Raw genomic sequence first — 21,953 nt, 5'->3', positions numbered from 1 at the left:
ATCATATGGCTCATTCATTATTCCTTACAAATTCCCTTTGTGTCTAGGGCTTTCTAAATTAATTTTCTTACCTATAAAAAAATGTGGCTCATTCACACCAAAAGAAAAAAAAAGAAAGTAAAATCATTACTAGAAATAATATTTTTCTTCAAAGTATTACTCCGTATAATGAATATCAAGTTATTAAATAGCTTAGATAAAAATAACTTGTTTGCATATGACGATAAGATGAAATAATACGAAGAATCTTACGTATTATTGTTATTTTTCACTAAACTATTTTTCCGTTGGAAATTATCATATTAGAGGATTTTTATTCTCCAATGAAATAGATTGACGATCAATTTAGTGGTGATTAGTTTAACTAAAAATAATTTTTTTACACTGCATTTAATAATTCAACTTAATATCGCACCTTTATTTTGTGCTTGCAATTTCAATTCCGCACCCTTTACCCACCTTTTTAAGTTGATGTGATTTTGTACGCATTTCAATAATTCCTTCATTTTTTGTACAAAAGGTTACATCACACTTAACAAAGATAATTTTTGGACAAACCGGCCTTAGGTTCCCTAATTAACTTTAAAGCAAAGTGACCACGTACAAGTAGCAAATACAATGTTCTAAATGCATGATTCAACCGACTTAGTGTCATGGTTAGGATTTCGTGAAAACGATCATTGTCTTGTATTCGAATGTACTTGAAAAGCTTGCCAAATAAACGGTTCGTTCTCGTGCCCGAATCTCACACGTTCGGTTTCTAAGGTTCAATGTCTTATCCACAAGAGTCAATTTTAGTCATTCCAAATCGGACCCTTAAAATATTTGGTGGCGACTCCTTCGAAATTCAAAATCTCAAAACCCTACAACGGAGTACAGGTTTGTCGAATCTAATCTAGATAACCAACATACTTTATAAATGAAGCGTAAATTAATTGTATCACCTCTATTTACTCCAAAACAAATATCTCCTCGTAGTACATTTTAATTCATTAACCAAAATATGCAATCATTTATGTCACGTCCATATATTGATCAAAACATAATGTTTCTTACAAAACATCACTAATACTAATATTTATTACATGAAAATAAAGAAGAAAAAAATGCAACAAAACTAGCAGTCTACCAATATAAGGCAAAAGTTCGTTCCAAATTCCAAGGGTTTGCAACAAAGAAAACAAAATTATCATCCAAAATTGAAAAAGAAACAGTTAACAATTACGGAGTACTCCGTAGTTGATAAAATTTCATAAACACAAAATTAGTCTCTATCATCTTCTTCCCCAAAACTGTTTACTACCCACTTTCTTCTTACCAGAAAAACCAACTTCAAATTTCATCATCTTTTTAAAGAAAAATGCAACTCTCCGATAGATTTCGTATTATACTTTACGCGTTGATGACTATGGCTGGCCCTGTACTAGTCTACAACTGCATCTTCCTTCCTTTGGTTACCTTCAAACACACCTCTCCACCTTCGCCGTCACCGTCGCCGTCGCCTGGGGTTCCATTTCGTAGAGCTGTTCTCGAGTCTACTTTTTCGAGGAATACCGACTTCATCAACGACAACTCGTTGTCTACGTCGTCAATGAAGTCGCCTGCTATTTTTGTCATCGGAGATTCTACTGTTGATTGTGGGGAGAATGCTCTGTTTTACCATCTTCTTCGCGGTAAAAAGTCGTTGGTTACTTGCTCAAAGGCTTCTAAATCCACCCTCATCCCTCACTTTCTCGGTATTTTCTCTCTCCTCCTTCCTCCTCTGTTTTCTTATTTTTATTTGGGTTTCTGGGTTTTGTACTATCTGGATCATTATTCGAAATTACATTTTAAATCCATTGATTTTCTTCCTAATTTTCATCTGGGTTTCTTGAGTTATTTTTGGATTTGATAATTCTGATTTCTGAGTGTAAATTTCATAGCAACTGGCTAATTTATGTGGACTGTTACTCGAATTTACTATCATCAAAAATTTTAGTATTAAACACAGGCTCTTAATTTAATCACCATTGTTGAGCTTCTAGTTGGTTATTTGGTTTCTAAGAAGACCGTGATATTTTTTCTTCTTCTTATTTTTCATTTTTATTTCAAGCGTCCAGGTTATTTCAATCCTCAGAATTGCATAATTTGGCATTTATTTTGTTCCCCCTTTAAAATCGCATAATTAGGCAAATTGTGATTATCAGTTAATTAACACTATTTATTAGTACAACTTGCCGTATGTCCAATGGGAAAATTTATGTCGCATTTCAACCCAAGTGATAAAGCTCCTTTGATACGCTCACTATGAAAAAATAAAATGGATGTTAGGTCGTCTTAACCTAACGTGAATCATTTTCGTTTCATAACGTTCAATTAAAATAATGGTGGAGAAGACTATATGTATATGAAAACATTTTAGACATAAACAAAGAATAAGTACTATGATATTATGGTATGCACGGAGTGAATTAATGTACGAGTTTATAATCAAGTCGTTCGGAATAGGGTCTTATATTTAGATGATGTACGTGTCATTCCGATTTGGGTCTAAATCGATTTAGAATCTTTTTTGGATAGTAAAATCTTGTATTTCTAACGTAATAATAATAAGAAGTGATCGATTTAAAACGTTTAATATCATTTATACATTGATATAGAGATAATAATAATCAAACTTTAGACCGATTTCATTTAAATGATGTGTCATTTTGAGTTTGGGGATATATATTTTTTTTTTTTGGTACCGTTAATCAAAACTCCTGTATCTAACATAATATTTACCTTCTAATATTACACGATGAAAACGTTAAAAATACCTACAAACTAAACCCAACAAAAAAAAGGAATAATAAATTCTAAAAACACATTTATTAAAAAAGAAAAATGAAAAATGCAGTTAACAAATTAGTTGCTTAAATTCTCATAATCTCAAAATTAGTCGCATATCTTCTTCCTACTCTATACTCTCCCACTTAGCTCCCTTTCACCAGAAAGCAACTTCAAATTTCTTCTTCATTTTTTAGAAAATGTCGACCCTCCAGATTGCTCGAGCTATAGCAATTGCGTTAATGGCGATTCTTGTCACTTTCTCAATCATCTTCTTAATTCTCATTCCTGATTCTTCCTCCAAACATGCCACTCCTCCTTCGCCTACACCGTTTCTTCCACCATCGCTGCCACCATCGCCTCGTGCTTATTACCGTAAAGCTTTTGTTGATTCTGGTTTTCGGAAGAATACCGTCTGCATCAACAACGAAACCTCGTTTTCTGTGTCGTCGTCGTCGAAGTCGCCTGCTATGTTTGTGATTGGAGATTCTAGTGTTGATTGTGGGGAGAATTCTCGATTTTATCCTCTTCTTCGCCGTAATAAGTCGTTGATTCCTTGTTCAAAGGGCTCTAAATCCACTCTCATCCCTCACTTTCTCGGTATTTTCTCTCTCCTACTTAAAACTCTGTTTTGGTTTCTCGAATTTTTTATGGAGGTTTTGTTGATTTCATCGCAACTATCTGTATTAAGTATTTATGTGGACTGTTAATCCAAATCAGCTTCATTTTAACGCAATAAACTCAGATTAAGCTCAATAATTGAGAATAAATAAATAATCTCGATTTTCTTATTCGGAACTAATTAGCTTCAACTGTTTTAGGACTATGAGAATTCGGATTTCTGAGTGAATGAAATTTAATTTGGATCAAAACCCTAAGTAAGCATGAATTAAGGATTAAGCATTAAACTCAGACTTTTAATTAAATCTCCATTGTTGAGCTTCTACTCCGTAGTCCGTTACTCATTTGTTTTCTAAGAAGATGATGATATTTTGTGATATTTTTCATTATCACTTAAGCGGTCAGTTTAGTCGTTAAATTGCATACTTAGGCATGTAATTAATTTATTTATTTCTGTATATTTGCAGAATTAGACAAATAGTGATTCCAATTGGAGTGAAATAATGCATTGTTGTGTGATTTTTGTAGCATTTCAATCCGAGTGTGTGGTAATTCGATCATAAAGTGTGACATTATAATTTTAATCAGACGTTGAGCATTTATAAATTCATCAGTTCCTTTAATTTGTTGTGCGTATGCTCACCATGTAATATTGAAATAATAATCACGTTGTCCTGATCGCTCCTTTATTTCTAAAATCGTTGTAATAACAACAGATTGCAACATACTAAGGAGTGCATTTGAATTTAGTATGTTTGGCAATATAGTACGGATTATATAGTTTCATGTGGGAAGTGATTTAAAACGGGTACATTCGTATATACATTGATTACCAAAGTTGTCGCCGAGTCGTTGGAACGGGTCATATTTTAGATGATGAGTCATTCGGCGTTGAGGTCTAATCCGGGTAGGACGAGCTTTTTTTGGGTTGGGGTAATTAGAGTGGGGGGTTAGTTTAGCCATTTAGATATTATGTTTAGATGAAAGGATTAACGTACAATATAAAAGAGAAAAGGCAGTTGCGTAAAATTTGATAAAGTCAAAATTAGTTTCAATCATCTTCTTCGTCGTCTACTGTCCTACTTAGCTTCCTTCCTACCAGAAAACAACTTCAAGTTTCTTCTTCCTTTTGTTTTTTTAAAGAAAATGTCAATCCTCATAGTCTTGAAGGGATTCTTACAGATTCTTGCCAGCATTATTTTTATTGCTGCCATGATGACCTTAGTATATTTTATCACGAATGCCACTCCTCCTTCGCCTACACCTGCGCCTTCTCGGTTTAACTACTCGTCGCGTTCTTTGTTTATGAAATCGCCTGCTATTTTTGTGTTTGGAGATTCTAGTGTTGATTGTGGGAAGAATGCTCTGTTTTACTCTGAACTTCGCGGTATTAAGTCGTTGATTCCTTGTCCAGATGGTTCTCAATCCAGTCTTATCCCTCACTTTCTCGGTATTTGCTCCTCTCCCCCTTCCTTCCTTCCTCCTCTGTTTTATAATTTGAACGCATTTTCTTGATGTTCTGTTGTTGCTCCATTTTAGCTGTTGGAAGGAATCTTACTGCACTAACTCACTAATACTTTATAATCCGGTGTTTAATTTTGTCTGCCTTTTGATTTCTTGAATTATATTTTTGGGCTTTCAGACTTCTGATAGCAGCTGTGCTTATTTTGGCGGAATATTACTCTAATTTAGCATTAAACTCGGATTCTTAATTTAATGTCCATTGTTGAGCTTCTAGTTCATATACTAGGTCATGGCTTCGAATATCCCCTTCCCCTTGTAATTTTTATAGTTAGTTTTGGGTAGGGAGTGATTTAAAATGTGAAAGTTCATTTAGACATCGAGTGTATAAAGTACTACGTTGTTTATACATCGACCGCCGCAACTCCCACATGAATTATGAAGAAACAAACGTTTTCCGGAGTTTCAGTTTTCCGGCAAATAATGAAGAAACATGTATGAATTTCAGTTTTCCGGCGAATTATAAAAGGGGTAAAAAATACTCGCCGGAATTTCATTTTTTCGGCGACATTCCGGCAGCCAGTTGGTGGAGAAGGGGGTTGAGAGAGAGGTGAGGGAAAGGTGAGGTGAGAAGGGTAAAAAAAATGAAAGGGAGGGGTAAGTTTTTATGAGGGTATTTCTGTACTTTCACTATGAATAGTAGGACGTTTTTAGCGTGGGCAAGCGTCGAATAGCGATACACTATTTATATTGCGGGTTTAAATTATAACGTATTAGAATGTCAGGCTCATTTTTTTTTTTTTTTAATTCGAATACTGAGTACGGATTAGTTTCGCCGTATGGAATACGGGGTGGAATAAACAGGAGAGGCTTATGGATATTATGTTTAGAATGAGGAATAACAAACAATATAAAAAAAGCGGGAGATGCAGTTAGTTACACACCCCAGTGACCCCACCCAATAAAAAATATTAATAAAAACCCAAAATCAGTTTCTTCTTCTTCTCTCTCACTTCTTTCTGAACTCTTTCTCTTTTTCCTTCCTTCAATTTCTTTCACTAGAATTCTTTCTGTGAGTTTTAGAGAGAGAGAAAAATGAACAAGGAGGTTATAGCTGGAACTTTGTTATTCATGCTAACAACGGCACTAATTGCCATGATCATTCATGTTTCTCACACCGCCAATGTTGTTCATCATTCCACACCCATGTCGGCGTCGCCACCATATTCCTTCTTCGACAGTCTCATACAATCTGATGATCAGAACACCATTAACAACAACAACAATGATTCTTCGTCTACTCCATCGTTGAAACCTCGAGCTCTTTTTGTAGTGGGAGATTCCACAGTTGATTGTGGGGGGAATTCTCTGTTTTACCCTTTTCTTCGTCACCATAATTCTTTACTTCCTTGTTTTAATGGCTCTTCCTCTACTCTCATCCCTTATTTTCTGGGTATTTCGCTCTCCCTTCTTTCTTGATTACGTTTTTGTTTAAATTCTTAATGTTTTTCATCTGGGCTTCTTGATATTTTGCGATTCTGAGATTTAATGTTGTTTTTCCGATAAATTATCTGGGTTATTTCTCGAAATCAATGTTGACTTGCGTTCTTTTCTTTGATGCTCTGTTTTTCTTCTACTTCTCTGTTTGATGAAATCTTAGCAAATACTCTGTACAATGATAGATTTTTGGTTTCTGGGAATTCTTATGTGGATTTTTACTTGAAAATGTTGAATTTAATATTGATTTTGTTTATCTTTTCGAAGAAATTTAGGGAAATGCATCAGACAATTTCATGTTATTATAGCATTATTGATTTCGACTGTTAGAATCATATAATTACTAGAATTACTGAAATTTTCACCTTCTGTACTTTGAAATTGAGAATGGACCAGTTAATTTGGTACTGCTTGCCTGATATCCTTGTGTGGTACCAAGTCCCAGTAACAATCTACCGATTGGAGATTGAGTTAATTATGCAAAAGTATATGACCTATTTAGTAACCCAATCCAGTTAATTGAGTGCATTTTGTGGCACTCTCTTAATTATATGGTAATAAAGATTGGGCTTGATGCTTTTCCTAGGTTATAGTTATAGTTAAACTAACATTCATGTGACATTTTGTGTATGCAGCGAAGAAGATGGGTTTGCCAGATACACCAACATTTTATGAGAAGAATGATACAATTCAAGGCCTGCTTAGCGGGATCAACTATGGGTCAGCTCAAGCCACGATCCTTCCCATAGCGAATACCCTAACTTTCCAGTCCCTGAACCAGCAGCTACGGCAAGTATTTGAGACAATCCAACTTGTGCAGTTACAGCTAGGTGAACAGGAAGCACAAGAATTCATCGGGTCCTCAGTGTTCTACCTTTCCTTGGGCAAAGATGATTACACCAACTTCTACTTTGGAAACTCTTCATATTCCCCGGGTTACAATGGTGGTGACAAACAGCTGTTTCCTAAGCTGCTGGTTGATGAGATGACGAATGCCTTGCGAAATCTGTACAATGCAGGGGTGAGGAAAGTTGTTTCCATGGGGATTTACCCTCTTGGATGTGCTCCTAGGACGGTGGTTGACTGGTACTTTCATACCGGGAGAAATATTAAAAGTACAAGGGGTTGTGTGAATGAGATCAATCAGCTTATTTCGCAACATAATCAGCTATTGTTGGATCACATAACTGACCTCACTTTGGAGCTCTCTGATGCCCAGTTTGTGTTCTGTGATGTTTACCAAGGCTTCATGCGTATCTTGTCCAACCCACAACACTATGGTAAGCACTTTCATTACATTAACTGTTTTTAACCTATGATCTTGTAACAATGCTGGTTAGTACTTAGTTTTACTTGTGCAGTTATAATTATGTTTGTAAGCTGATTCTGTTATGATGTTAGTAGTGATGGGTATGTGAATTTTTTGGTGGCAGGCTTCGAGGAAACGAGAGGAGCATGTTGTGGAACAGGGTGGCATGGAGCAGCATCTGGGTGCGACACCATGGAAATGGCTTGTGACCAAAGTTCAGGTCATGTATGGTGGGACTTGTACAATCCTTCTGAGGCTGTCAATTCTCTGCTGGCCGACTCTGTCTGGTCTGGTCATCCGTTGGGCGATATCTGTCATCCCTTGAGCATCCGAGCACTGGTGAACATAGCTTCATGAATCACAGCACCTACAAACAGAATTACATGTTTGATTTTGGTATAGCATTCTAGTTTCTGCTGTGAAAAGGTTCCGAACTTTCTCTCTATGCAGTATTTTTTTGGGTAATTCTTAGCTATCAGATGCATTACAGTCACCAGAACACATCAGTACATAAATGTTCTCTGCTTATATAGAATGTGAACCAAGGAATTGTTATGGCCCCACATTTTCAGGTACTTGAAATATTAATGCATATGAATCATTTGATTAGTATTAAATTTGATAGCTTTTTATAATGAAGAAGAGCAATGACAATGTGGGTTATTCTTATTGCAGTCTCAGAAAAGTTTTTTTTTTTTTTTATCTATATTGAAATGATAGTCGTAAACTCCAATACAAAATGACAGAGATGAAGGTAGTGGGAGAGAAAAAGGTAAGAGAAAGCGATTAATACCTCGTATGTAGGATGGAGAAAAAGTATCATTTTAGCATTATGACTATATTTTCGTTTGAACCAAAAAAAAGAGCTTGTATACATATTTTTATACGACGAGAACTCCAAATATCTCCCAAGTTAAATAAAAGGGTTGACTTCTTGTTTTTTGTAGTGTGGAGTGATGGTAACTAAGCTGGTTGTATACAGAAACACAAAATTTGTAATAATAGATACAAAATTAGATAAGCTGCTCTTTACTGATGATCTGTTGACGAGTGGCACGGATGTAGCAGAAAATGGATAAAACAAAAGCAGTAGCTAGGCAGGCGATGATGACACCACCTCCTGCTACAGATTTATCTGTATGATGATGAGCATGTGGTTCCTTGAAATGGAGATGCGGATGTGGGCTAAGTTGATGTTGATGTTGATGTTCATCATCAGAAGAGGTCGCGTCTACATGAAACGTCTTGACACTATTATTATGACCCTCTGGAGGTTGACTTGGGGTAATAGAGGGTGGAGTGTCATGAGACTTAACCCCATGATTACCAAACTTACGAGGTTCAGACTCCACAAACTCACTTGGAACATTGTTTAAGGTCTTAAGCTCATCAGCTTTCGCTTCTAAGGAGGAGGTATAAAGGAGTATTAGAACAACAACAATAGTACTAGTACTACTTCTAAGAAGAGCATTATAATTAGTTTGAGCCATTTTGGTTAGATGATAGCTAATTAAAGCTTGGTAGGTTAGGTTTTAACTTATAAGAGCTAAGCTAGTGAGTGGTTAATAATGGAAGATCCAATAAACACGTAGATTCGATGTAGGTTCCTCAATGTTGGGTTTTATAGGCTGGACGTTTTAATTATAATCTTTAAGATGATCAACTTGTCTGCGGAGAGGGGATGAATCCACGTGCAGGTCGTAGCATATCGCGCTTGTTGACTTGGAGCTGGAATTAGAAAATTCAGTACGTATATCATTGTTAGTTAGTTAGATGTAAGATTGTAAGCTGAGATATCAACATATTTTGGAGTTTAACATAAACTATAAGTGATGAATGTTTCGAGAAGGTTCTGATACCAATAATTTGTTTAGGATTCTGTAGCCCAACTTGGGCTCAATTCTTGTATTGGAATTGTAAAACTACATTTCTTTCTAAGTTACAAATAAGATGACAGGAGGACAACCAAGAATAACGAGGATATTAGTATATTACACTCCATATTTAGACGGAAGTTGCTGTAATTTCTAATTGGAGGTAGTATAAAAAAACTACGGAGTAGTTGTTGAGATAGTAATTAATGAACTAAACTCATACTTGACTACTGTATTTAATTTGTTGGGTTATGCTAAGAATGTTATTAAATTCGTTATAATAGGTCTGATTGGCCATTGCAAATCAAGTAAGTAGTCAGTAAGTATAGAAGCCAAACAGATCGAAGTGGCACAGTAAAGAAATCCAACAGCACAGAGCCACAGACTCAGTCTAGTCTGATGAACAATCAGGTATTATATATATACTTATCAAACTTATTAACTAGTGGTGAATCCACAAATTACGGAATGTGGGCTAATTAAACAAATGTTTAGATCCATGTGGTCTAGTTAAGCATGTGATCCTTGACAGTTGAAAAGGCCACCCAGACCCTAATGATAATCTCACAACAAGTTACTGCGAGACTATATATCTCATACAAGACTTTGACACGTATATCCATCAGGGAATTAGGCATTCCAGCCAAATATTTACAATAGCTATGATAACAGCTACAAGTTAGTTTGAAATGGAGGTAATCAACTGGTCAGAATTCAGTAAGCACTTCATTCCTCTATAAGATTCAGAATTCCCAAAGATAGAAAGCAAACAATACTAGTATACTACTCTGTAAACAACACAAGTGCAACCTAACTACTCAGTAACAACATAACTACATAAGTAACCAATACTCACTCGCTCAAAGATTGCCCTGTTTGTTTATTTGGTTTGTGGTTCCTAATTTCCTATACGTCTATACTCTATACTCACACACTATTATTTAATTTAATTTAATTTAATTTAATTTAATTAAAGAATAAATCTTTTTACCCACTTGTTTTTTAGCATACCCAATTCTTAATAAAGTAAAATAAAAGATTTTGGGGCAATATATTAGCTAGGGCCTAGGGATGAAGGGAGTATAATTGAAACACAACACACAAAGGCTCGTTCGTTGGTGCTGGGCTGCTGGGTCCGAATTGCGAAAGAGAAACTAGGAGTGGCTTGGCATTAAGTCATTAACACAAGTACACAACACAAAGGCTTGTAAATTGTAATGGAGATTGCATTTGCATGGGCAGTGAATATCCCGTGCAAATAATTTAACAATAAATCAACAATCTTTTGAAAAAAGTGTCGTTATGTTGTACACTTGTGTTGTGGATCCGCATTCCAACGTCAGTCATTTTAACTTTTATCTTTATCTTTCATACTACATATTATATTCCCTCCCACATGATATGATGCTAACACACTACACTTTACCCACTTAATCACTCTCTTAATATCTTTCTTAATCACCCACTTAACCCTTCATTATCATTATCATTATCATTATCATTATCATTATCATTATCAAACGACAAACACTCTGATCCATAATATCAATATCAATATCAATGGCACTAGCTTCTCTACAACTCCCCTTTCGCCCTACCATTTCCTCCCACCTTAATTCCCACCCTTCAAACTCCTTACCACCTTCCAACCTCCATGTCTCCGCCCCAAGAAAACTCCGTGCTGCAGTTATTGGAGGCGGCCCTGCTGGATCATGCGCTGCTGAAGCACTGTCCTCTGGCGGAGTTGAGACCTTTCTCTTTGAGCGTAACGTCTCAGGTTCAAAACCCTGCGGCGGTGCCATCCCACTCTGTATGCTCGATGAGTTTTCCATACCACGTTCCCTTATTGACCGTCAAGTCACCCGTATGCGCATCTTCTCCCCTTCTAACCTTTCCATTGACTTTGGTAAAACTCTCTTACCTACTGAGTTCATTGCCATGACTCGCCGCGAGGTTCTTGACTCCTTTTTACGGTCCAGGGCCGAGTCTAGTGGGGCTCGCTTGATCTCTGGCCTTGTTACTCGCCTTGACCTCCCAACTCACCTCGACAGTGGGCCGTACGTGATCCATTACAATGTCGGTGGGTCTAAGAAGTCAGTTGCTGTTGATGTTGTCATAGGTGCAGATGGAGTCCACAGTCGGGTGGCAAAGGCTATTGGGGCTGGGAACTACGAGTATGCCCTGGCTTTTCAGGAGAGGATCAGACTACCAGAGGAGGAGATGGACTACTACAAGGATCTTGCTGAGATGTACGTGGGAGACGATGTTTCGCCCGATTTTTACGGCTGGGTGTTCCCTAAGTGTGACCACGTGGCGGTCGGAACCGGCACAGTGAAGTCCAAGTCTGATATTAAGAGGTTCCAACATGGGATTCGGGCCCGGGCAGGATCAAAGATCCGTGGTGGACGGGTTTTCAAGGTGGAAGCACACCCAATACCGGAGCACCCGAGGCCCGTTCGGGTGCGAGGTCGTGTCGCTCTTATAGGGGATGCGGCAGGTTATGTGACCAAGTGTTCCGGGGAGGGGATATACTTTGCAGCAAAGTCAGGTCAGATGTGTGGGCGGGCCGTAGTGGAGGCATCGGAGGGCGGGACAAGAATGATAAGGGAGGCGGATTTGAAGAGGGAGTATTTGAGGAAGTGGGATGGGGAATATAGGAGTACATTTAGGTTTTTGGATGTGTTGCAAAAGGTATTTTATGGGAATAATGCAAGTAGGGAAGCATTGGTGGAATTATGTGGGGATGAGTATGTGCAAAGGATGACATTTGAGAGTTATTTGTATAAGAAATTGGCAAAGGGAAATCCTTGGGAGGATACTAAGATGGCAATGAATACCATTGGAAGTTTAGTTAGGTGTAATCTTGTAGGAAAAGGAATGGACTTTTTGTCCAATGTTTGATCGATCATCTCTTTTGTTGCAATGACAAGTCTTTCTATGAACTTGATACCATTTTCGAAATGAATTACGAGACTTTGTCGTAAATTTCTCCAACTTGATACCATTATGGAAAGGACTTCTCAATGTTTATCTATAGCCTAGAGCAATGTACAACAAACTAACATAAATAAAAGTAAATCTTGATAATGAAATAGGGCACAGAAGAGAATGATGTCCTAAAGTGAAGATAACCGTAATACCAGGTGCATGAGAGAAATGAGATATTGACAGTAAATCTGAATGCTTTGATATCAATGGCTAACTGTACAAGGAACTGGAAGTGATACATCAATTACAAAAATGGCATTTATCTATCTATCTATCTATCTATCTATCTATCTATCTAGGTACACGAGTAACAATATAGTGACCTTTTTCGAGGTCATATATAGTCTTAAACTGAGGTTTTCGCAAATTCAAGACAAAGAATGCGGCCAGAAGAACGAAGACTATAAGAACCGCAAACAAGAAGAAGAAGGTGACTGACTCATTCTCGATGATATGGATGTCATGGTGTTCTGTGATGCTATCAACGGACTCCATCATCGTCTGGGAAATGAAGGCTCCAAGTCTCCAATCAACTGGAGTGCTTCCTGCTGCAAACTCGACTCTGTATAACCAATTTGTGTAAATATTAATCAGTTCGATCATACAAAAAAGCATCAGTGTATCACATTGAAACCTCCAATCATAGAAGAGGGTTGTTTTGGGGTCATTGCATGAATAAAAAAAAACAAAGGTGCACAAGAGCTATGAATAAGCATAGAATATGTTTTCTCAGTATGGTATCCGATTCAAAATATTTTAACTTTTAGTATTCACCGTACCATAGCCTATTACTTAGGGTTATGCATAACATTTTCCTAAATACAAATAGCTTGACCATCAATGAAAAGAAAACTGAAGTCCTGCGAATTTCATAACACTGATCAATATGACGAGCAGAAAATGTGTGCGAATAAGGTTCTGTTCTTTTCACCTTAAAATAGTAAGTTTGGAAAAAACAAGTTCTGATTAGTTTCAACAAGTTCCATATTATGTTCAGATAATGGTTTTTCAGGTGAACAGAATCCTAACAAGCAAAAATTCTAATTCCTACAAGAAATCATAGAAATGAAGCATACCTCTTCTCGTCAAATGGAATGCCAAAACTGTCACGTAGCAAGACCACCATGAAAGCATGTGAAAAACAACTTCTTGACAGATCTACGTCATCAATATCATATTTTCTTTTAAGATTCTCCCAGTCATCCTCACAAAATTGGTGTGCAACAAACTCCAGTTCTGATACAGAAGCCTTTGGTACTAAGCCTCGAACCTGTCAATCACGAAAAAAAATTACTAAGCCTTTTTCACATTGCAGATTGCTTATTCCATTTTACTTATCGTGCCACCAGATATACCCCTCATTTATTTATTCTTCCATAGTTCCATGTAACCCTCAATCTCTCATCAGGAATTGGCAAAAGAAGAATCCTATCTCATATTAGTCACAAAAATATTCCATGTGGCCCTTTTTTTTTGCAATGTAGCACAACAATGTGGTTAACAAGAAGCAAAATTTTGCAGTGTTTTCATTTACATATCCCTGACTCCTTAGAAGCCTGATTTCAGGTTATTGTCAATAGTTCTTCACTGTTATGCAGGGAATTATGCCCTTGAGATGTCCAACATTTTTCAATCCATAATTCATTTAACAACAAAACTCAGCTATTCCTAGTGGATTGTCGAATAACAACCTGGGAAGAAAGGAAGAACCTCTGCCGAGGATGAGGTTTATTTTCCAACTCGCTAAAAATGGAGGGCACTATCTCACACGGTGCACGTGTACATCTTCCTGCACAAACAATAGATTTCTCCTGGACATTAGCAAAGGAATGTATTGCAAGTTGCAATTCCAACACATGAAAATAATATATAATCCAGAGGACTGTGGAAAACTACAAGCAGCAAAAGCCAGTTCTTTTTTTCATAGTACTTGATTCCAAGGTTGAGCTGTGACATTCTGTTGACACAATGACTAGTTAGAGTCTTTCCAAGTTTTAAATGCAATCCCATTAATGGGGTGTCAATACTCCGTTAAGTTTACTTCCATATGTTGCCTATTTCTCGGCTTATATAGTTAGATAAGATCCTCACAATTCGAACTGCAAGCTATGGGGACCACCTACCACAGGGTCACTATCAATTTTGTTAAGTCAGCTTGGTAACTTTAAGTTGAGTGAAAGTTCTATTTATCAACGAATTAGAACTTTGTGCATTTCACTCATGGGTATTTTTGTAAATGTTGTTTAAAGTAAAACTTGCAAAACAGTCTTTGAATCTAAACAATACTTAAGTCAGTTCCAAACTGAAGCACTGAAAAATATTAGCAGGCAGTTCAGCTGAGAAAAGCAACCAGATGCCGAGGAGGCAAATCAGGCAATTACATTTTACTAATCAGAGGTAAAGCCTAAAAATTGTACTATCCATTATAGAGGGTCAGCACAACCCTTTAGGAGATTTCAAGGATAAGGAACCAACTTCAGCTCCAAAATGTACTTAAGTAAGACTGCAAAACAGTTAAGCAAGATGGAAAAATCATATGATTAAAGGAGCATTGAACAATAGGATGAGTACCTTTCCTACCCTTCAGCGACATGGTAAGTTCAGATTTACATGCAGAAAAGTTCCCTGTGGCATGGGATTTCATAAGTTTCTCATCACTTGTCTGTGATGTCAGTTCATACCCTCTGGGATAACAAGGATTAGGGATGGATATTTCACTGTTTAGTGAAGCTGCAAAATAGATGAATAGATAGTTATTTTCCAAGTACAAAGAAAAGCACAAATTTTTATTCATCTAGCTTCAAGGACTTCAACACACTAAACCATGGATTTAATAAATAAAAATTGATGATGTTGTCATGAAATAGTGCAGATTCTTATTCAAATTTTACCAATGGCAAGCCAGCTAATGACAATCTCCACAATTATGATAAATTTTTGAAGAATTAGGATGTTTCAGTGTAACTCCACAAATGGATTACAGATTTAATAATCTATTTAATCCAACAACGCTCTTATGAAAAAGTACAGACTTAGGATAGTATTCAAACCCAACATAGTGTCTTTGTTGAAATCATCCGGTTCAACCCTCACAAACTACTTAGGATTCTTTTATACACTTCCACTAATGTTATCATGCGGATCTTGGACAAAAATATAACGTCTTAACCCATTTGCAGCAGCAACACATGTCATATTTGTAGCTATGTACAGATTATTAGAGGTGATCGGACGATCTCAAGAGGCTTGTGAACTTTATAGGGACAAAAGGACCATTAGATAAATCCAACAGGCTTCCCTAGATCAGTTTCGTCATCCTCTACCTGAGCCTGAGAAGATTTACTAATGGACTTATTTTACAGATTTTGTATAGGATTCCAGGAGTTATCTCAGTCCTCATCTCATTTGTGGTACACACAGACCCCTAAACAACCTCTGTCACCTGAAACCTAAAGTATTTTGAGACATCTAATGGCCTATGTCCATGTCATATGTTGAACCTATGGTCATTAAGTGAATCCCACACTGTCTCATTAAGATATACATTACAATCATCCCAGAAAGGATCTGGAATCTTGAGACTTTATTTAATATCCTTGAAAATAGGGTTTTATGAGCCCATATTAAATTTGTAACCATATGCACTCCGAATTGTCAAAATAATAAACTTTAGAAGACATTGGAGGATACACCAGTCCAGGGATCCTGGGGGAGTGCACCAGTATCCTAAAATATCTTTGACAAGGGTTATGGCCTTTATCAAGGGAAATTAAGTGCTAGAATGTTCTCATGCATAAACACTCATGGCTATCCACGTCAAAACGGTCACCAAAGCTTTTTCAAGTTTAATGTCATCGACCAACATAAAACTCAGGCGACACCAAAAGACTACTTCACTTGGGAGTTAGGAATCTTAGGACTTAGGACCCCAAGGACTTCTGTATAGCATCTGTTCGTCTTTCACTCCTTTCTACTGGTGAACAAAATGGTTCTCCTAAGTTTAACCAAGACAACTAATCTCCCTTAACATCATCATTCTTTCATGTTTTCCTTAACCTTTGATTGCAACAGCATGATGCCTTGTCCTTCTTGAATGCTACTGGTTGGCATCCACTTGCTGGGGTATGGCATGGGTTGTGGGCATATGGACATTAATAAGATATCGAAGCAGTTGGATTGTACAGGAAACACACCAATGGTTTGGTCAAGCAAAGTGAAGTAGACATTCTAATTTCAAATCCACAAAAATTTGCCTCATTTATTAACTTCCATGTAAACCTTGAGACAATAATAAATTTGTTACTTTAACTTTTGAAATATACATGTTGCTTTCTAGAAATGCCAATTTCACATGGAATTTTGTTTCCAGAAATATATAGGTCGGACAACCATAGCATTATTAGCATACATTTGTATGTAAGACCCATGCATCCCCCGTTGCAAGCCATAAAAATGCCTTCCCCCTCCGCCAGCCAAAAAAAAGAAGTTACTACTTGTTCAGTTGTTCATAGATAGATAAGTGACATGAAAAACAAAAAAAAAAAGGTTTTCTTAACATCCTATTTCGCCTAAAAGTAAAATAAGCTACTTGTTCTGAAAGAATATTTATTTCTATGCATTTCATACAAACTTCACTTGGAGTCTCTCTGAGGCCTGGACAGTTAAATCACTAAATGTTGATATGACAAACTTCATGAGGTCTAACCAAACAACCCTGGTGACCAGAGATTTTCACGAAGATTCCTAGTAATTGGTTTCCAAGAATCGGTTTGAAAATAGGAGTTCGCATCAGACTACCTTGATAGAAAAGTCGACTTACTTCACAATTCAAGGAGAGGAGCAATTAAATAAGTAGTACATTAATTGATTTAGTCAATTATAATTCAAGCTCATAAGTACCCACTAAAGACTTTCACTACTGTTGAAAAAAATACAAGTGTATAACATCGTCATACTGTTCATGGAGGAGACACATTTAAAAATATTAAGACAAAATTGTATCAACCTGAAACTTACATGACATCAAGTCTGGAGTATTCCGTTCAAGGAGCAATTTCCAAACTGCATCCTGCAACCAGTAGCCCACAAACTATAGTTAATAAGAATTATATATTCTGACGGTAAATACTAAACTTAATGTCCAAATTTTCCATCCCCTGCCCCAGGTTGAGTTAAACCAAAGAAGAACGTAAGAAAAATAGACCAAGTGTATTGAACAATTTATGACAATGTCTTCAGTAACTTTACATTTCAATCCCAATTGTATTTTTGGTGAAAATAGTTATAGTTAAACCACCTCAAGAGACCTATCTAAAAGTAATTTTCCTTGAAAACATTATTGATAATTCAAGTTTAACATTCAGAAAAATAAGAAGTAAACTACACTCCAGGAATGCCATTATATTACATAATGAAATAATCTCCATGAAAGGCACCTGGCCAAACTGCTGCAGACTTTGAGTATAAAGATTGTAAGGAACTCCTCCGAACCTGATAACTCTTGAAGATTCTGATTGTTGAGCCTCAGGGCTAGCAAAAGAGACCTGCATAAAAAAAAATTGACTGGTTCAAATACAATGTAGCATCACAGCATGACATAAACGAAATAAGTAGATAGCACAGTAATCCAATGCATGCACAGTTAGTTTTATGATATTCCACTTTTTCAAATATAGAAAGACTAAGGGGCCGTTTGGTTCGCAAGGGGTAAACGGAATGGAATCAAGAATGGGATAGAAGGGTAATGGAAATCATTCCCTTTGATATAAAATGTTGTTTGGGAGCTTTTTATTAATTTCATTCACCTTCCTTCTCACCATTTTTTCTGACCACCTCCACCTCCCCCTCCCCTCCGGCGCCGCCCCCTTCGTCTCCTTCTCTCCTCTTCGCCGCCGCGCCCTTCCCTCTCCTTCTCCCTCTGTCGCCGCCGCCCCCCCTCCGTCTCCTTCTCTCCTCTTCGCTGCCCCTCCCTTTCCTTCTCTCTGTCGCCGCCGCCCCTCCCCCGCCCCCTTCGTCTCCTTCTCTCCTCTTCGCCCCCTTCCCTCTCCTTCTCCCTCTATCGCCGCCGTCTCTCCCCCACCCCCTCCGTCTCCTTATCTCCTCTTCGTTTCCCTTCCCTCTCCTTCTCCATTTTCGCCGCCGCCCCTCTCCGCCCCCTCCGTCTCCTTCTCTCCTTTTCGCCGCCGCCCCCTCCGTCTCCTTATCTCCTTTTCGCCGGTGGTTGATCTGGTGGCTGAGTGAGGTGGGGGTTCAGGTGACCTAGGTTGGTCAAGTGGTGGTCAACGTTTTTGAGAGGTGTTGGGGGGAATGGGAATGGAAAAGTCTAGGGGGGGGGGGGGGTGGGGAATCAAGGTAGAAGGTTTTGGGGGTAACCCAAAAATGAAATTGGGTAAAGGGAATGGTGAAACATGCCAAACAAACGACAACAAAGGGAATGATACCAGTCCATTCCCTTTCCCTTTCCTGAATACCCCCAACCAAACGCCCCCTAAGGGTATTACTTAGATGAGCCCAAAGCCAGTTCTTGTTGCTGGTACAATAAGTATTTTTTAACTCAGTTTCTTCTAAAAAGAAATGAATTCCTGTTTCCTATCAGTCAGAACATACTATGAAGTTGAAAGCAGTCACTGGAGAGTGAAGAGAAGACAGAAAATGCTTAACACTGAGCAATATTTTACGTTTGTCCAAAACAAAAATTATCAAGGTTGACATAAACACGGGTTGCCATTGCCAAGAACTCTTATGGTCATGACACCTACAAAGGAATACTTAGCTGTTACGAAGTATTTGTAACGAAATAGTGGTGAGCATCCACAACATTACATGTGAAGCAACAAGAGATTAGTTCATTTTAAGGACCAAACATCAAGTGCAAGCACCCAACTTTGCGACAGAATAGAACAATGCACATACTACTTAACATGCACACACAAAGAAAGAGAGAGATAAAAAACTACAGGAAGAAAGAGAGAGGGCATGAGGAGGAGAGATAATAGGGAATACCTGCATTGCGGACCTTCCAAGTGAAACTACTCCAGCTGTCTCTTCGGGTTTATTGCCTAGGTATCCAAGAGCATAGTTTACAGCCAACCAAGAATAAAGACCTTCGTCTTCACCTGCATTCAGATTGCGTCACAGACCACATAGACTTAGAAACCGTCAAATCATTGTCATTTCTAATTCAAATATATGAGTAATGATTAGATCTGAAAGATTTTACAGTTATGCTATTGTTTCATAGCAAGAAAATTACACGAAAGCATCACAAAACTATCAATACAACTCAGAGAGCCACATACTACTTGGAAGGATGCCTTCAACGAGGCTTCAAAATCACAGGTACACTAAAGAGATATTCATCAACTTTGAGTTAATAAGGATTTTAAAACACACTTCCTAATTGTAAGTCATGATTGTTAATGCACCAACCTGATCATGTGGTGAAGAAAGATCACAACATGAACCTATTATTACAAAAAATTAGTAGGCTGCCAGATCTCTTTTACTGTAGACTTGACTACAAATGCATAAATGTAAAGAAAAGATGTAGGGCGAAGATTAAACAAGATCACGAGCAATATGGCCAACATAAGTATTAAAGTTTAGATGAACATCCAACAAGCCATTATGACGATACCCTCAAATCACAAACAACCAATTTAAGAAGCAGACATCATAGTATAGCATGCAATCATCTTATAAGTAAAAAAAAACTCAAGATGCATCTCATTAAGCATGCGTTCCCTCTAATTTTATATTTCTTGAATATTTCAGATCACAAACTTTGTATCTCCCACTAGCAAACAATAGTCAAGAACATCAATCCAACTAACACCAAATCATCAGCAAGCCTCGCAGAAACATTGTGGAATTGCAAGCAAGCATTTGGTCTCACACTAGCAAAATAATTGTTAATCCAATCAAGCACAAACCCACCAAGGATAACAACACATCAATCATTCCAATCCCCCCACAACCAACTCACCTCTCAAAAACACTATGGAATTGCATTCATCCTCAATCAATTAGATCACAAATCACAACACTTTGCATCTTCAAACTAACACAAAATATGCAATCGCATCAAACTAAGGCAACAATAATAAAACCCAATAATAAAAAGAACAAATTAGTCTATACCTTCCAAAACAGAAGCCCAGTCATCCCTAAACATAAACCCAGATGATCGCATAATCCGACGACACTCTTCCAAAACCAATTTTCTCTCCTCAACTCCACCCACTAAATCACCTGTAATCATAAGCTGAACTTTAGTATCTTCCCACTCAGAATTGGGGATTTTCTCCTTAGCAAAATCCATCAATTTGAAGAGCACCCTCCCCGCCAATTTGGGCTGGCCGGAAAATTTGGAGCTTCCAGTGTCAACCCAGAAAGAATCGGAACTCTGGCCGGAAAATGGGTTACCGGAAACCTCATTAAGAGATCGGAAAACGAGGATTTGTGAGCGAGAGGTGGAAATGTCGACAATGAGGCCGAAAGAAGATGAGGGAGGAAGGTGGAGAGAACGGTAGAGAGATAGAAAGTAGAAAAGGAAAGGGAGGAGAGAGAGGGAGACGATGAGAAGAAGGTGTTTATGGTGGCGGGATTTGGGGTGGTTTGAAGGTGGTGGTGGAGAAAGGGAGAAAGGTTGCATCCGAGGCGGAAGTTGGGTTTTGTGAAGTGGGATGTATGATTTAGAGGAAGAAGAGGGGAAATTGTTGTAGTTTGTGGACGCCATTGGAGTGGGTTTTGGAGCTATGGGGTGAGAGAAGAGAAGGAGGTTACTGGTTAGATACTTCACACGGAAATGGAACTTGTATTTAGCACTTCAGCACCTGGGAATTAATTCAGATTTGACCATTTGATAAGTGCAGTGCAGCTCCAGTTTTAACACCGTTTAAGTTGACAATGCCTTTTATAGAAACGATTTTCAATTATTATTCGGAATTTTTCATGAAATGACCCTGAGGTTTGCGTTAATGCACCAAATACCCCTAATGTTTCCAGAATACACCAAATACCCCTGACGTATGAAATAATAACAAAAAATGCCTTTAATGAGCATTTTCCGTCTATTCCGTTAAGTCTCCGTTAGCATTAATTTACTTTTTTGCCCTTATTCAACTATTTTCTCAATTAATCTTAACATTAACCCTTAATTAACTTAGTTAAACACCTAAAAAAACAATTAAGTATTATCTAAAAAAAATCAACCTAAAAACTTTCTCCTTTCTCTTTCCTCTTTCTCTGATCTATCACTCACCCAACCTCCACCATCAGTGGCGGAGCTAGATAGGTGCATGTAGGGTCCACCGACCCCCCAAAAAAAACTGGAAAAATAAACTTGTAGCTGAGAGCTAAGAGCTAAGAGACCTGGTATGATATAGAACCGACCT

General features: G+C 37.7%; 4 protein-coding genes across 7 annotated transcripts; 2 read left to right on the top strand and 2 right to left on the bottom strand.

The window, feature by feature from the left end:
* Window positions 1-1,100: 1,100 nt before the first annotated feature.
* Window positions 1,101-8,338, top strand: LOC110798619 (GDSL esterase/lipase At1g71250-like). Of its 4 annotated transcripts, none has more exons than XM_022003811.2 (3): window positions 1,101-1,736; window positions 7,023-7,667; window positions 7,821-8,338. In XM_022003811.2, exons 1-3 carry the CDS (start codon window positions 1,361-1,363, stop codon window positions 8,051-8,053), a joined length of 1,254 nt encoding a protein of 417 aa, XP_021859503.2. In that variant the 5' UTR covers window positions 1,101-1,360; the 3' UTR covers window positions 8,054-8,338. The 4 variants fall into 4 exon arrangements, with proteins under 4 accessions (XP_021859503.2, XP_056686237.1, XP_056686239.1 ...); XM_056830259.1 differs by lacking the exon at window positions 1,101-1,736 and adding an exon at window positions 2,900-3,408; XM_056830261.1 differs by lacking the exon at window positions 1,101-1,736 and adding an exon at window positions 4,468-4,879.
* A 79-nt stretch (window positions 8,339-8,417) lies between these two features.
* On the bottom strand, window positions 8,418-9,446 carry LOC110798621 (uncharacterized). The gene has a single exon (XM_022003812.2). It carries the CDS (start codon window positions 9,184-9,186, stop codon window positions 8,710-8,712), a length of 477 nt encoding a protein of 158 aa, XP_021859504.2. The 5' UTR covers window positions 9,187-9,446; the 3' UTR covers window positions 8,418-8,709.
* Window positions 9,447-10,993: 1,547 nt separating this feature from the next.
* Window positions 10,994-12,651, top strand: LOC110798610 (geranylgeranyl diphosphate reductase, chloroplastic-like). The gene has a single exon (XM_022003803.2). It carries the CDS (start codon window positions 11,131-11,133, stop codon window positions 12,469-12,471), a length of 1,341 nt encoding a protein of 446 aa, XP_021859495.1. The 5' UTR covers window positions 10,994-11,130; the 3' UTR covers window positions 12,472-12,651.
* Window positions 12,652-12,734: 83 nt separating this feature from the next.
* LOC110798615 (probable apyrase 6) lies at window positions 12,735-21,436 on the bottom strand. The gene is made up of 8 exons (XM_022003807.2): window positions 20,698-21,436; window positions 19,561-19,673; window positions 17,994-18,101; window positions 17,575-17,626; window positions 15,130-15,288; window positions 14,250-14,347; window positions 13,635-13,828; window positions 12,735-13,120 (listed from the first exon to the last, which is right to left on the bottom strand). The coding sequence occupies exons 1-8, from the start codon at window positions 21,293-21,295 to the stop codon at window positions 12,850-12,852; spliced, it is 1,593 nt and encodes a 530-aa protein (XP_021859499.2). The 5' UTR covers window positions 21,296-21,436; the 3' UTR covers window positions 12,735-12,849.
* Between the last annotated feature and the right edge of the window lie 517 nt (window positions 21,437-21,953).

Source organism: Spinacia oleracea, chromosome 5 (genome assembly GCF_020520425.1).
Source record: "Spinacia oleracea cultivar Varoflay chromosome 5, BTI_SOV_V1, whole genome shotgun sequence".
NCBI classification, from domain to species: domain Eukaryota; kingdom Viridiplantae; phylum Streptophyta; class Magnoliopsida; order Caryophyllales; family Amaranthaceae; genus Spinacia; species Spinacia oleracea.
The sequence above is the reverse complement of the archived record's forward strand: the minus strand, read 5'-3'. Positions and strand labels throughout refer to the sequence as shown.

Excerpts from the sequence above, each read along its gene's own strand:
- LOC110798619 (XM_056830259.1), top strand. The coding sequence starts at position 3,009 with ATGTCGACCCTCCAGATTGCTCGAGCTATAGCAATTGCGTTAATGGCG. Across the intron at positions 3,409-7,022 it reads TCTCATCCCTCACTTTCTCG|CGAAGAAGATGGGTTTGCCA; the intron begins GTATTTTCTCTC and ends TTGTGTATGCAG. Across the intron at positions 7,668-7,820 it reads GTCCAACCCACAACACTATG|GCTTCGAGGAAACGAGAGGA; the intron begins GTAAGCACTTTC and ends TTTTGGTGGCAG.
- LOC110798621 (XM_022003812.2), bottom strand. The coding sequence starts at position 9,186 with ATGGCTCAAACTAATTATAATGCTCTTCTTAGAAGTAGTACTAGTACT.
- LOC110798610 (XM_022003803.2), top strand. The coding sequence starts at position 11,131 with ATGGCACTAGCTTCTCTACAACTCCCCTTTCGCCCTACCATTTCCTCC.
- LOC110798615 (XM_022003807.2), bottom strand. The coding sequence starts at position 21,295 with ATGGCGTCCACAAACTACAACAATTTCCCCTCTTCTTCCTCTAAATCA. Across the intron at positions 18,102-19,560 it reads TTGGAAGGTCCGCAATGCAG|GTCTCTTTTGCTAGCCCTGA; the intron begins GTATTCCCTATT and ends TTTTTTATGCAG. Across the intron at positions 17,627-17,993 it reads GTCTGCAGCAGTTTGGCCAG|GATGCAGTTTGGAAATTGCT; the intron begins GTGCCTTTCATG and ends TACTGGTTGCAG.